A 14,466-nucleotide genomic window follows, 5' to 3' on the forward strand; every position below is an offset into this window, starting at 1 on the left:
AACTCCTGTTCCTGCTCAGACACTTTCAGAAGATTTCTCTTTGTTTTGTGTGGAGCTGAGACTAGCAGATGTATTTGCAGGACCATGGGCTGGAGTTGGTATTGAAGATATCTGCTTCTTTTTAGCAATAGCCCACCTTTATTCTGCTTTTTTAAAAATTAATTCATAATAAAACATTACATATTTTTAGGGAATTAGCCTCAAAACTGGATTCTACAGTAGTGGCAAAAAACGTGTTAAAAATCAAAGTAGATCTTTCTTAAATTAATAATTTTAGAGTCTCACAGTACAATATCAGTATAACTTCTTTTGTTAAATATTACCATGAAGAAACCGCACATAAAAAAACCCGGTTTTAAATAAACCATATATTCTTTATCTTCACAGCTGGTGGGAGCAAATGTAGTTGTCTATTTCATCTCATCTGATACAAATCCTCCATTTATTATAGCACTCGATTTTGAATCCTCTTTTGGTGCTGTTTTCTCAACATCTGTCTTTGTTTTGACACAGCGTCTTTTGTATACACGGTAGCCTGAGGACCAATATATGGTTATTATTAAATAAAGGAATTATAAAAATTGCATATAAAAATTTATGCAACATTTTCTTTCCTTATATTGCTAAAACATTTCAACACCTCCAAACAGTTTCTTTAAAGCTATGCTTTGATTTTGAGATCCATTTGATTATTTTTTTCCCTTCTTGTCTTCTCCATATACATGAAAAATTAAACTGGTGATAATAATGATAATTATAGTGCTATAATAGAAAATGACTATACTTTACCTCCTAAAATTAGTAGTGCAAATGTCAGCTGGAAAATACTGTAGATGAGTGGAAAAGTAAACATCAACTCCAGTTGTTCAGGAGTGAACGAGAGCTGTACTATAGTTGAACATAGCTGAGTGTTTTGCATTCCTGTTTCCAGAGACACTGTACGACATCTAAAGGGAATAATACAAAGACAGTTGTGAAATAATGTTCAGTTATTATACTTTTTACTAGCCTGGGTAAGCAAAAAATGCAATGGATAACTAAGAGAATAGTTTCCTTCAGCTGACAGAGTCAACAGAACATTCCACCTGTGGGTGGTACGAGCAATTGTTGGTAGTTCAGCAACTCCAACAGACTGTGAACCACCTTCAAGGCACATATGTGGCTATTGCTATCTCCATCTCTTGCAATGATGTTGTAAGTTGTAGACTGCTGCATCTACATGAGAAGTTTTACTGCAGTTCCAAACTGATTACAAGTCAGGTCTGTTTCACTTGTTTGAAGTGTAAGACATTGACACACGGAAGGAAAACATCTATAGCCAGAATGTGCAAATAAACGTGCACAAGAAAACTTTTGTCTGCACATAGTATCACTAAACACAAGCTTAGTGAATGAGTGACTCTGTAACATAAATAATGTTTAGGGAGCATTCTCAGCATTAATTAATCATTAAATAAAATCTTTTTACACAGTTGAATAAAGGCTAGGGATTACCTGCGCCAAGACAGACCAGTTAAACGAGCCAGAAAGAATCCTAAAGTATAGCCGGCCGCTGGAAATATGGTGCCAATGATCCATAATTTTGGTGTGATAACCCAGGAACCTTGATAGAGTATTCCCCCAACCACAGCAACGACCACGATGAGCACCGCTCCCACAATGGAACCAATCTGTGAAATGAAAGAAGATGGACTGAATCAGAATCATAGAATACTGCACAAATGAGCTTTCAAGGAAATTAAATGGCAAAAAACATGGTATCAAACATGCTTGGGATTGTCTCAGAGTCACTGAAATATCTTGTTAAACGCAACACCTAATGTTTACAGCAATACAATTCACAGCAGGCAGAGAGATTAGATAGCTGCCATTTTACCAAACAGGAGATCTACGATGTACTTCAGTGTGTGACTACAGCTCTAGATCAAGACACAGCTGTAATAAGTATCTATAGCAGATATCTATAAAACTAGTCTTTTGAAACCTTGACTATAATTGTACTTAGGGCTGGAAATTAAAAATAATTTCACAGGTGTGATATGAGTGAGGAATGGTTCAAACATTAGAAAAATTTCCCCAGAGTTGTTGAGAAACTGACAGCCTACTAGGTAGAATACTGAATCACCCCCTCGGTGAATCACACTATGAAGCTTAGTACAGTGTGTGCTAATTAGATTGCTAGTGAGCTAGTGCTAGGAAATTATTTGCCAAGTGCAGGGGTAAATCTTTAATGGGGCTAAAAATTCATACTTGAAAACTGGTTATGAACTTGTACAGCCCTTCTACATAGACCTAAGCACTGCAGTTGATCTTATTTCCTGTGACTGAATATACTGAAATCTTTACTGCTGCTTGCCTAAAAAAGTTGTAACTCACTCTCTTTTCAATATGTTAGTGGAATGTCTGTCATTATAGCCTATGTTGCCAGGGATCTCAGAGACACATTTCTTAGTTTAAACTTAGGAGAATCTATTCCTCATCTAAAACATGTATTGCTATTGAAGTGGCTTCATCAGTCTTTGGCTGAAGCATTTTTAAGAGCACTGAGTGAACAAGTGTTTTTGTTTGGCTGAGCTATTAACCACATGCACCTAGGAAGAAGAAACATGGTCTGGCCATGACAAGCTCTTCTTTCACCTGACACACTGTCTTTGTTCTCTTGACTGAATTTCTCACTATAAAAGTCTTAATCTGACAGCTATGGCTCAATCTTCACTTGATGCTTCATTGTCCTACACAAAGCAAACTCTCAATGGACCAATCTGTAGGTTGCTCATGCACTCAGTAAGAAGAAATGAAATGCAGTTTTGCTGAGAGATCAAGTAGAGTTTCTTTTCATGTGAGTGCAAGTCCATGCTTTTCCCTCAACTGATTAAATAGAAATAGTAAGCTGGGAGTGCATTCAAAAATGCAGCATGATAAGCTAGCAGTTTAATGAACATGAATTGACTTAAAAAGACCTTGTACTCTATGCTGTCTGAGCCAATAGCAAAGAAATGATAACAAAATATAGGTAGAAAAACAAGTGACGAGACTAGTTTTCTTTAAGAAAATTTTGATAATACATTTGTTAATAAAAAATGGTTAGCAAAGGCCAAGAATTCTCAGCACATCTGAAAATCTCTTTAGATCTAAAACTAAATGCTCAGAATGATTAATTTGCTGTCACCCTAGATGTGGCTGAATTATTATTAATATTTTGATGAGAACAATTTTTTGCCAAAATCACCATATTTTTGATACATCTGAAAACATCTTGCAAAGGCAGCTGTATTTTTTCAATATTTTTTTCATTTTTTTAAGAGTTGGAATATTTTCTGTATATTATTTTAAAATAAAAATTGACTTCAAACTCAAAAATTGGCCCACAAAAAAATCAGGAAACTCTCTTAAAAGGAGAAAGACATTTTGATTCAGGGTGATTTTCTTGTTTATTGTTTTACAGAGAAAAACTGCTTTCTGTTGACCTGAGTGATTTTCCTTCCAATTTCAGTTTACATTATATACTGAACTCAATTACTAACATAGTTGTAACCAAAGACAAAAGTAGGTTTTTAGATAATGATGGTTTCTAATAATGCATGCAACTCATGCATGTTTGTGCAGGGGGAAAGCAATACATTTCCACAGCACCTCATTTGTTTTCTGCTGAAAACTTTCCAGGTCTTATGAAGTCAGATACTAATACTATGAATAGCAATGTACTCCAGCAGTCCTGCTGATTCCATAATTTGTCCATAATTACTTATGCTTCAGCCTCATATATCCTACCTTAAGTATGATTTTTGCTTTGCTAGGCCATTTGTGGTTGACAAATATTCCAAACGAAATGGGAACTACAAGAGAAACCAGAGAAATTCCTGTAGAAAAAGAAGAGAGAAGTTAAGATCTTGTATGGGGCAGGAACTCGCAACAGAACAGACACCATTCTGAGTGACTGTGGGCCTGGAGCAGCCCTTCAGAGGACGTTCCTGGTGTGCACACCCTGGAGCAGCCCTTCAGGGGACATTGCTGGTGTGCACACCCTGGAGCAGCCCTTCAGGGGATGTTCCTGGTGTGCACACCCTGGAGTAGCCCTTCAGGGGACATTCCTGGTGTGCACACCCCAGAGCACACACACTCTACCCGCACCTGCCCGTTTGTTTTTCTGTAGCCTCTGTTATGTTTGGCAGCCTGTTGAAGTAATTGCCATTCTGCTGAGCTACGTGCTCATTCACCTGCATCAGACAGGCAGGCAGAAATCTGAGTGTGCTAATCATCACTATCCTGTGATGTGAGTAGCTATATTAAATGTTCATTTTGTCCGCAGGTGTTTTGCTACTGTACTGTATCAGCAACCGGTATAGAGCTTCTTTTGTTTTGGCCTTCCCCCTCCAGTATTTAATTTGAAAGCACAAGCAATGTATGTGATTTTTGTTTTTCCCCAAGGACAATAGGAAGTGAAGTTGAAGAATGTGAAAGTGATTCTGCTAGCTTTTAAGATTAACACAACATGGAGCTGCACTTGATAAGCACTAGGGCCACAGCTCTGCAAAGCACTGGAGCATGTATTTCTAAATACTTTAACTATTTTCTCTTTGTAGCTGGATGAGATTTTTGACAGGAAGTCAAATGAAGCTACTCCTGGCAGTGTAGATTGTAGCTTTTCAAAGAGACTCAGCAGTTTTAATCACTTGTCTAATTATCCACCTGTGCTTAAGTATTTTGCCAGATTATGGCCTCAGCATTTAGCACTTTGCAAGATCATGTCTTAAAGCTGTTACAAACACTTTCATCCAGGAGAAGCAGCTATTCCTCTGTGAATTTTTCTATATTCTTATCCCACTACCATGTAGGTCTCAAAACCAGTTGGAAAGAAAAACACACACAATCTTGTCATAATTATCTGTATAATATTTATAATGGCTTCAAGTCTTTCTTTGGCAGAGCTGTGGATGACGCGAAGTGATTTTTAATACTTAATGCCCATGGAAGTTGTTAAAAAGTAGAAAGAATATTTAGGGAATATTTAAAAAAATCTGAGGTAATTTCTTCCTGACTACAGGACAATGGTATAGAGATATAGTTGTCACTGAAGGGAGGATAGACAGAAGGGAAAGTGCTGTTTCACTGGACTCACCAATGCTGTCGTAGGGGAGTACAATTGCATCTGCATCAGTCCACATCTTGGTGTAAATAAGGAGACAAAGTGGCATCATTCCCATTGCAAGCAGCGTGGAGCAAGTTGTCATGCTGATGCTGCAAAGAAATTGGTTACATTGACAGTTCATCTCATGCTAGCCCATAGTCTTTCTTATTTTCTTATTACCATTTAACACCTTGTGAAAGGTTATGTAAGAAATGCTACTGTCTACAGACAATTTATCCTGTTTATCAGGTTATAGAAAAGCAAAATGAAAGGAATGGCTTCTGCTGAAAAGAAAAGAATATGAAATATCATGGTGTTCTGCAGCCACAGAAGCATAACTTTGGTACAAAGGAGCAGTCAGACAGGCGGCCAGCAGGAAGGTCTGTTGGCAAGTCTGTCTCCATGCTGCCTGTCTTGCTGCTTTCATAGAGGATGGAAAGCAGGGAACAGGGGCAGAGATGGACATCAAATGAAGCTTTCCATTACACCAGAAGTTCTAGAGTGTTAAAATTTCACTCTGAACTCAGCAGTATAGATATCTATTTCTGTGTCTAGGATAAATGAAAAAATAAAATTCCCTTTTCTGGCTTGTTTTGTTCTAGGCCAAAAAGTAGGTGCTAAGAATTGCTCAGTGAGGCTTAGCATAAGTATTGTTGCATTTGGTAAAACTGTTTCTATTTTCTGTTGTACAAAAAGATGCATTCTGCTACAGGAATGAAGAAACAGGAAAAGGCAAGACATCTAAAATAAGGAGGAAACTCTCAGAATTGGAATACAATGGATAAAATTATGCATACAAATCTAATTTTTCTGGTATAAAAATACTGAGAGAGGGTTCTAGTTGATCCTCATTTCTGATTTCTCTTTTTTTGTTGCTTGTCCTCAGAAAAGGGACTAATGATCCTGGGCCACAAACTGAGTAGATCCAGAGAAGTCTAGAAAAATCAATGTAGAAACCACAGGAATATCTGCATTAATTTTGCTTCCTGTCACTCTCTGCTTTAGAGTCATTGAATAGGATTTTGCAGGAGACTCTGGCAAAAGAGTTTCTACAGAAGTCTCTTACAGAGAAAAAGAGTCACGGGCTACAATTAAAGTTTGATGAATTCCCAAATGGATAAAACCTCTCATGTTTCCTATTTCTGTATTTCCTGCATCTTTACATTGTCATGAATGTAACTCCTTCTCCAAAGTCTGGCCATCCTCTAACCCCAGTCCCTATTGTCCACAGAAGCAGCTGTTTTTTGAAATATCAGAGATGTCTCTAGGGGGAAGCATTAGCGATGTCAGCTGGGTTTGATTTACTAAGAAAGATATGAAATATTATACTTCACCTGACTGAGATTATAATGCTAATTATAAAACTAATTCCTTCTCTAACTTGTGGTCTATTTGCACAGAGAGGTTTTGAAGCACAACTATAGACAATGACCATGGGTTGTAATGTATAATCATAAAATATTACAGTTAAAACAAAAACATTATTTGATAGGATGTCAAGTTTCTAAAATACTGAGGTCGTTCCAGAAACCATCTACAAAACTTCTAATGTTATTCTTCTATTGAGAAGAGAAGATGCTTGCCTTGACAATCTGCTGTACCTCCTGTATCCTGTGGTCCCTGCATCTTTGTCACAAAGGTACTGGCCAAAAGCCATGGACTTAAGGCAGAGGTCTTTACCTGAAGAGTATATAACCTTTTATAGGCATTTTCAATGAACTTCACCCTTTGTCAGTATAATGGGATAGAAGTCCTACTCATGTTTATAGCATTATAAAATTGGATTTTTAACATTGATTTCAGTGGTGCAACGTTAAATGTAAAGAACTGACCAAGCATAGTTTAGATCAGTTTATTTTTCCAGGGAAAGATTAGAACAAAATTTCAGCCTTGTACTCAATATCTTCCCACCTGTGGTTTCTTAGACCTGTATTAATTGAAATTAAGAGTCTTACAGTTCTTGATATCATAGATCTTTCCTCTACAATGAGGAAGTCAATGATTAGTGCTGACCACATTCATAATTTGAAAACTATTTTTACATTAAAAAAAGTTCACTATTTTCAAAGCATGGAAAAAGTGTTGTATTAAAACTACAAGTATGGACATTATTAGACTATTTACCCTAGCTCCACATCTTCCTTACTTCTACTATTTTTTCCATTTCTGGTTAAGACTGGCATATGATAAATTGAATGAATGCTCCAATTTATTTTACTCTGTTGCAAAGACAGAAATGGTCCTGTGTATTTAGACCAAAGTAATCAGGACATAAAAATAAAAGGATGGCTTATTTTTAAAGGCTCTTGGAGTTAATGAACCCCCTATGGAATTTGCATCAAAAGTAGGGTTCGCTTCTCCTGTGTGTTTGATGTCCTAGGCCATGTCAGGTGCCTTACACATTTGTTTCTGCGTTCATAGCACTTGGTCATTGAGACTATCACACTGCATAAAGGAGGGTTTTAATTGCCCCCAATATGCAGGGATGCCTTAAGCAGTGCTTTCTAGCCTGTAAAATATTCCCTCAGTCTGAAAACTTTGCATAAAGTTCCAGGAGCAGAAAGAATTATCACAAGTAATATTCATTAGAACTAGTTCCCAAAGAGAAGATAAATAGCTGCCTTTTTATTGTATAGAACACAAAAGGAAGGAAAAATATTTTTCCACAGGAGCTCTTTTTCAAGAAAAACTACTTTAAAAAAAGTTGCATAATCACTATTTAATACAGAGGATTCTGTTCCTAAAATCTATCTGTTTTTTAAAATTTTTTTGCTACTCAAGATCTTGGGAGAAAGAAAAATAATTTTAACTTGGGAAAAGTTTTCACAATGTATGCTATCTTAATTGTCTTCTTAGATGATATTTGTTCCAGGATCTGAAGTTTTACAATAAAGGTATTTTCTAATGTACACAATTCTGTTGCGATATCTTCCTCATTAATTCCCAATGAACCAAGGATATTTGCTTCTGCTTATATTTACTGCAATTACAGTAACTAACCTTCTTTACAAGGAGAAAACACCATACATGTGCCAGGAAGCTAAGAAAAACATCAGACAGGTCAGACAGTCCTTTTCAATGTAAAATTTACAATGTAAAGAGTCACATGAAGTACTTAGAGAATGACTGCTCTTACCTTAGGTCCATGTCTCCATCCACCCAGTAGGCAATGACATTTGAGGCTGTGCCCCCTGGACAGCATCCCATGATAATCACCACGACAGCTTGAATAGGAAGGATGTTAAAGACCAAAGACAGCAAGAAGGCTGTGAGAGGCATAATTCCAAACTGGCAAAGGAAACCCACAAATATACCCCAGGGTCTTCTTAAGTGACCCAAGAAATTCTTAATTTCCACATTGCAGCCCATGGAGAACATCACCATAGCCAGCAGGATTGTTAGAATAGTACTTAAAATTACGCTCAAAGTTTGATTAAAATTATCTTCTGGTAATACACAAGATGTGCCATCACAAATAGTAGCATTTGCTGGACAAGCTGTGGAGTTTTCTGCTAAAAAACCAGCTCTAAATTGCTGGGAAAGAAAGTTTGTCTGCATTTTGAAATACAGAACTGCTCACTACATCCGTGGTAAATTTTCAAGCCTGTGTGAATTGTTGTTTCTCGATGACTTCTTTTAAATGATCCAGGAAGCAATAAAGTGCAATAAATGCTGGAAAACTCTTACTGCTCTTGAAGGGTTTGGCTCAGTGCTGATTCATACAGTTATAAAAGTTGCACTTGCTTAGTACAGTGACAATTAATCATTTATTCATATGATAATGAGGAATCCCACATCAACAGAATAACTGTGTTAATATTTAAGGGTGTAAAGGAGGCTTGTAGTGCTGCCCAGCCCATGAAATGAAACTCACAGGAGGAAGAGAAAGTTTAGACTTCAGTCTTTGAATTTCTTGCATGCCTTCGGGAGACCTGCTCATGCATGCAATGTTGCTGGCAGTGCAGGGGTCTGGGTGGTGAATGAGACAGAGAAAACCATAAACAGAAGTCCTGAGAATACGATCTCAAGCTGCAACTCTTCCTAATGGATGCAACATCCAACATAACACACAGGCACATTTGAATGATGTGGAATCTTCGTTTCTGGCAACGTGGAGATTCAGCGTCCTCCTGGCACCTTTGATCTAGCTTGGAATGGAAGTGGGGGACAGTGGGAGGAAGAGAGGGGGGTGGCAAGGGTGGAGGAAGAAGGAGATAGAGTCTCTGAGTCAAATGTGGGGAGCAGCGAGCAGGACAGTGAGACTGGCACACAACTGTGGAGCCATGACTCCCAGCAAGTTGACCACGTCCCTTCCCCTGCCACAATATGCTCAGCATCCACACCAGGGATGACAGTGTAGGTCTCCTTTTTCTGCCAGGTGCATCACAAAGATTAGTAGACGGGTTTGTTGTGCTCTGTCATCCCCATGGCTCAAAAGCAATCTCAAATTTTGAAAAGCTTTTTAAAAATTTACCCCTCGGACTTCCTTGAAAATCTGGAAATTTGGATGGTTTTCAGAGGAAGAGTGTTAATGATTCTTTACCTGTGCCCAAGCTTTGTGGCAGAAGTATCTTCAAGTGTAGATGTTAGACTAAAATCAAGTCTGATACGTAATGTGCAGTGATGCCCCCAATAATTTTTATTTTTCAACAGAGAAATATTTTTTACTAGGATAATGTGCTAAGCCATAATTATCTTCAGCAAGCAAGACTCTCACTGGAAGTCTTAGCACTTTGTGCCTAATATCAGAAATGATAGGAGTTGATTTATTTTGTTTTTCACTTTAAACTTTGAATTGTGTAGGGGGAGCTGACTGCATTAGAAAGGATTTCTCAGCATGCTCAGATGGCACCTGTTTCTTTACAAAGGGGTCAGCTAAATGGCTGTATCTCCTAAGTCACTGTTGGGTGCCTGATGGGATAATGTCAGACTAGCTTTATCCTCCCAGGCAGCTGGCAACTCCTACCCTATGATTAGTGCCACATCTGTGTGACTAGGATATGTCTAACAGAACAACAGGTAAGGTAATAAGGAGTACATGAAAGAAGGAAGAAACCACAAGATCTCAGTTGGGCAGAAAAAACTTATTCTTTTTATGCTTGCTTTCAAATGGAATGTTTTAAGAGCTTTTCCTTTTCAATCCAAATGTTTTAAAGGGCTAGTAAGGTTTTAAAAACCATATTAATAATGCTGTATTAATATTTTCTATAAAATCTATATCAGTCCTGATTTACACTGGAACTTGTTTCTTGTTGAAACTAAAATTTTTTACAAGCGTCTTGAAATCTCCAGCAAACCTTGGGGCAAACTTTCCTAGTCCTGTAAATGTCTGGTATGCTGTGGAAACCCAGAGTGAGTAGTTAGGGAGAGGAGGTGAGGCTTAGAGAGGCTCTTTCACAGCAGAGCCTCATGCAGGGGTTGCTTATTCCTCTTCTGTTTCCTTGCAGACCCTTTGTCTGGGCAGTGTAGGAGTGCTTGATGCTATACCCCCAGAGACAGCACAGATGAAATGTCCCTGGTTTGGGCCTCCAGCCTCAGCTAAGGGACTAGACAGTCCAGCAGTCATTTTGGAATTTGATTTCTGGAAAAAGTGTGTAGCGCATTCATGCTCAGGTTTTGTGCATAGCTAAAGACAAACAGCACATCAGCTCTTCAACTGTGTGGCCTTGTGGAGCAGTAAGTTTTTAAAATTAACCTGTATTTAACTGCTAGCTTTACATTTGTTCTTTTCCCTCTATTTTAAAAGGGATGATTGTGAGTCTTTATTTCAGCAGTTAACTGTATAAAAACTTAGATCACAAAAATGCTGTCTGGAAACAGAAGACAGTCTTTCTGAATTCAACTTATTATTAGACTGACATTGCCACAATATAGCACAGATGGGAATATCTGTATCAAGAAGTCATCCTGTGTTAGGGAACTAAAACCTTATCCAAGACATTGAAATATTTACAGGCACAGTTAAAAAAACTTGGCATGATGCAGGAGGTACAGTACTATTGCAAAGGCAGGTGGGTCTCTCAGGAGTGCTGGATTTCAAACATTCCTCTAAGTCTGTTTTGCTTTTTAAAATGTGCTTCTGGGATTTAATCTGTTTGCATGGATTAAATGCAGGCTAGCAGGAGACATCCTCAAGGAAAGCAGCAATTCAGAGATGGTTTTCAGAGATACTTAGCTGTATGCCTTCTGTTTTGCTGCCTGTTTTCCACTCAAGTTATGCTGCTTAACTGGTAAGATGGACTATGTACTGTTCTGTGAACCCGGCGGGCATCTTTTGCCTGTACATGTTGCACAAGTTAGTCAGGGTGATTTTAAGCATTTGCCATTGACATTCACACAAGGAAGGAGGAGTGCAGTGAACTTGGTGTCATTTTGGTGATGATTAACACACCCAGACTGAGTCTTGACACTGTTAGCATGCATCAAAAATGAGAAAATGAGAAAAACTAATGAGAAATACCAAACTAAATGTATATTTGAATCCCAAACAGTAATACTCTGATTTGTCTTCTTGAATTTTTGCAGTGATGAGGCTATCAGCTCATTCAAGTGAGTTTAGTGTCACTTCAGCAAACAAATCCAGGCAGGTAGAACTTGTATGGATCTGTTCCTGTGCCAACAATTAGATAATTGATTTATCCATTAACTCAGGCAGTTATAAAACAACAATAGCAGTAAGTGCATCCATACAGAACCTCGCATTGGGAGAGACGAACTGTTTGCCCCTTACGGCTGTCTGGTGCTTATTTCTGTGATGTTTGCCTTAATGAGACTTATGAATCTTCCCTGTCTGCTTAATTCAGTCTGAGGTGCTTCTTAGTATATTTATGTCTTGGTTAGAAGAATTTTTCCCTTCAGATAACTGATTACCTAAAGTCAATTACCTGCTTTTTACCACCATCTTTAAAAGAGAGACAGCAGCTGTACCTAGTATTGCCGCCCTTACAACTTTAAACTTTAGTATAACTATAGATGGAAGACTTTGTTCATTTGTTAAAAGTTTTCTATGTTGGAAGCTTATAGAAGGTATTAAGAGAAGAAAATATGCATGCAATAGCAGGAGAGAAACTGATGGCATTAAAATACATCTAGCTCGGGATAGCTTCCTATCAAAGTCATCTGCAAAACTGACTTACAGAATATTTAGATTTATATTTTTATATTTCACTGACTGGTGCAGACATCTGGACTCTGTCTATTAGACTCTTCAGTGGAGTTTCAAATGAAACATTGGGGGCACAGGTGTTGAACTCAGCTGGGAAAAAAAACGTGATGTTTTACATACTTGGATTACAGGAATATTTAGCTGGCTGGTGTACTGATTCTGAGAGATATACCTTGTATTCATGGCTGGATTCCTGCACAGAATGAGTGATTGGCTGGAGGGATGGGGTTCTGCTATGATTTGTCAGAACTTTAATTATTGTGCAAGGAGAAACCCACAGTGCTTCTGCATTTTCTGATACAATTCAGATTTCTTAATCCTAATCATGTTTTAGTGTACCCATTTTAAGTAGCCAAACATAAGCATTTTCAATAAAGCATAACAAAAGTGAATAGTTCTACACAAATTAATGGAAGACAATGCAAAGGCTTTAGACTTCAAAGAACTTTTTCCTGATAGGTATATGAGGGGAAATCTGCATTTCACATGTTCAGCAAGGACTATCTGCTGTGAGACAAATAGCAACAGTCTGCTAAAAGCATAAGGTAGCCTTTTGACTGCCAAACAGTAAGAGTCACTTCTGATATTGATTAAAAAAGCTGAATAATTTCATAACAAGTCTGAGTCATGCTACCAGCTATAAAAGTGTAAGTTTTTGAATGATTCTATTGGATTGGAATCCCTCAATAAAAACATGTTTTCATGTCCTCACCAAGGACTGGCTTTGGTCTTTGAGGGTTAACACAGCACAGAAATATTTCAGTGCCTTTTCCTGTAATTTTAAAGTTGTAATTTTCATTAGTAGTAAAGCTTAATTGGGATAAGAGGCCAAAAAAAAAAAAAAATAGATGCATAAATTCTAGATCAAAGGTCTGATTGATTTTAAGTCTAAAAAGTTAAAGAAAAATAAATTTATTATGGGAATTTTATTTTCTTGGAACCAAAACTGGCTCTGTTGATTTTCATCAGAAGGGGAACCCACTTATACTGTTTCTTCTTGTCATGTTTATGACATTTAAGTCCTGACAAGTAGTAGGAAACTAGTGTTTTTGCCTGGAGTTCCAATAGCCTTTCCCACCATTGTCCAACCCTGGAACCTGTCTGCACCTTTCAAAACTTTCATTTAGATACTTGGTAAATTAATTTGATATTTTCCCTTTGAAATAATAATAATAATACTAAAATCACCTAATTGTTCTCTCTGTTATTTTGAGAGATAAAGGTAAAGCAGAGAATTGCAGTAGAGTACGACTGATAATAAGTGACCAATGCTCATGAATTAATTCACCTGTTAGTGGATGGGACCTGACTTTTCAAGGAAGAAAGTTTGACAGGAGCAGATCAATAGATCAAAACACTTGGTGCTGGGGACTTAAAAATTTCCCTATATGTACAGTAATTTCACGATTACAAGCCGCACCGTTTTGACCAAAATTTTGTTCCCACATCGGAAATGCGGCTTACACTCAGGAGCGGCTAATATGTGAATAATTTTCTGACATTTCCAACTCCAGAAGTGCAAACCGAGTCAGTGCAAACTGCCAAGTCGAGCACCTGCCAACAAAACCCGGCATTTACGCGGTTACTGTGTTGCGCGGCGGGTGGAGTGGGCTCCGGGCAGGCAGTATGGCGGGGGGAGAGGCGGGGGAGCTCCCTCATGCTGGCCCTGCAGCTGACGGGGGAGGCAGGGCCTCTCTCCTGCTGGCCCCGCAGCCCGAGGGGAGGCAGGGGCTCTCTCCTACTGGCCCCATGGCCCGGGGGGATGCGGGGGCTCCCTTCTGCTGGCCCCGCAGCCCAGGAGAGTCGGGGGAGCTCCCTCCTTCAGTCAGCGCAGCCCGGGGGAGGCAGGGAGCTCCCTTCTGCTGGCCCTGCGGACCGGGGGGCAGTTGGGGGGCTCCGTGCTGCCATCCCGCGGCCCGGGGGGAAGGCGGGGGCTCCCTCCTGTTGGCCCCGCAGCTTGGGGGGAGGCAGGGGGCTCCCGTCCCCGCGTACAGCTGCCGCGGGAGCAGGGGGGCTCCATTCCCGCCTCCCACCACCGCCGCGGGTGCCGGCGGGCTCTGTGCCCCCCTGTCACCGCGGCGCAGCACCGGGCCAGGGCGAGTGAGCCCAGCGGTGGTGGTGGCTAGCCCCGAGCGGCCCCGCCGAGCGGCAGCGCTGAGTTGGGCCACCTGGC

General features: G+C 39.3%; 1 protein-coding gene across 1 annotated transcript; it reads right to left on the reverse strand.

The window, feature by feature from the left end:
* Nucleotides 1-410: 410 nt before the first annotated feature.
* SLC10A2 (solute carrier family 10 member 2) lies at nucleotides 411-8,686 on the reverse strand. The gene is made up of 6 exons (XM_033052697.1): nucleotides 8,265-8,686; nucleotides 5,120-5,238; nucleotides 3,772-3,860; nucleotides 1,495-1,670; nucleotides 790-947; nucleotides 411-535 (listed from the first exon to the last, which is right to left on the reverse strand). Exons 1-6 carry the CDS (start codon nucleotides 8,684-8,686, stop codon nucleotides 411-413), a joined length of 1,089 nt encoding a protein of 362 aa, XP_032908588.1.
* Nucleotides 8,687-14,466: the final 5,780 nt, after the last annotated feature.

The sequence above is a fragment of the Catharus ustulatus genome, chromosome 2 (genome assembly GCF_009819885.2).
Source record: "Catharus ustulatus isolate bCatUst1 chromosome 2, bCatUst1.pri.v2, whole genome shotgun sequence".
Classification (NCBI taxonomy): domain Eukaryota; kingdom Metazoa; phylum Chordata; class Aves; order Passeriformes; family Turdidae; genus Catharus; species Catharus ustulatus.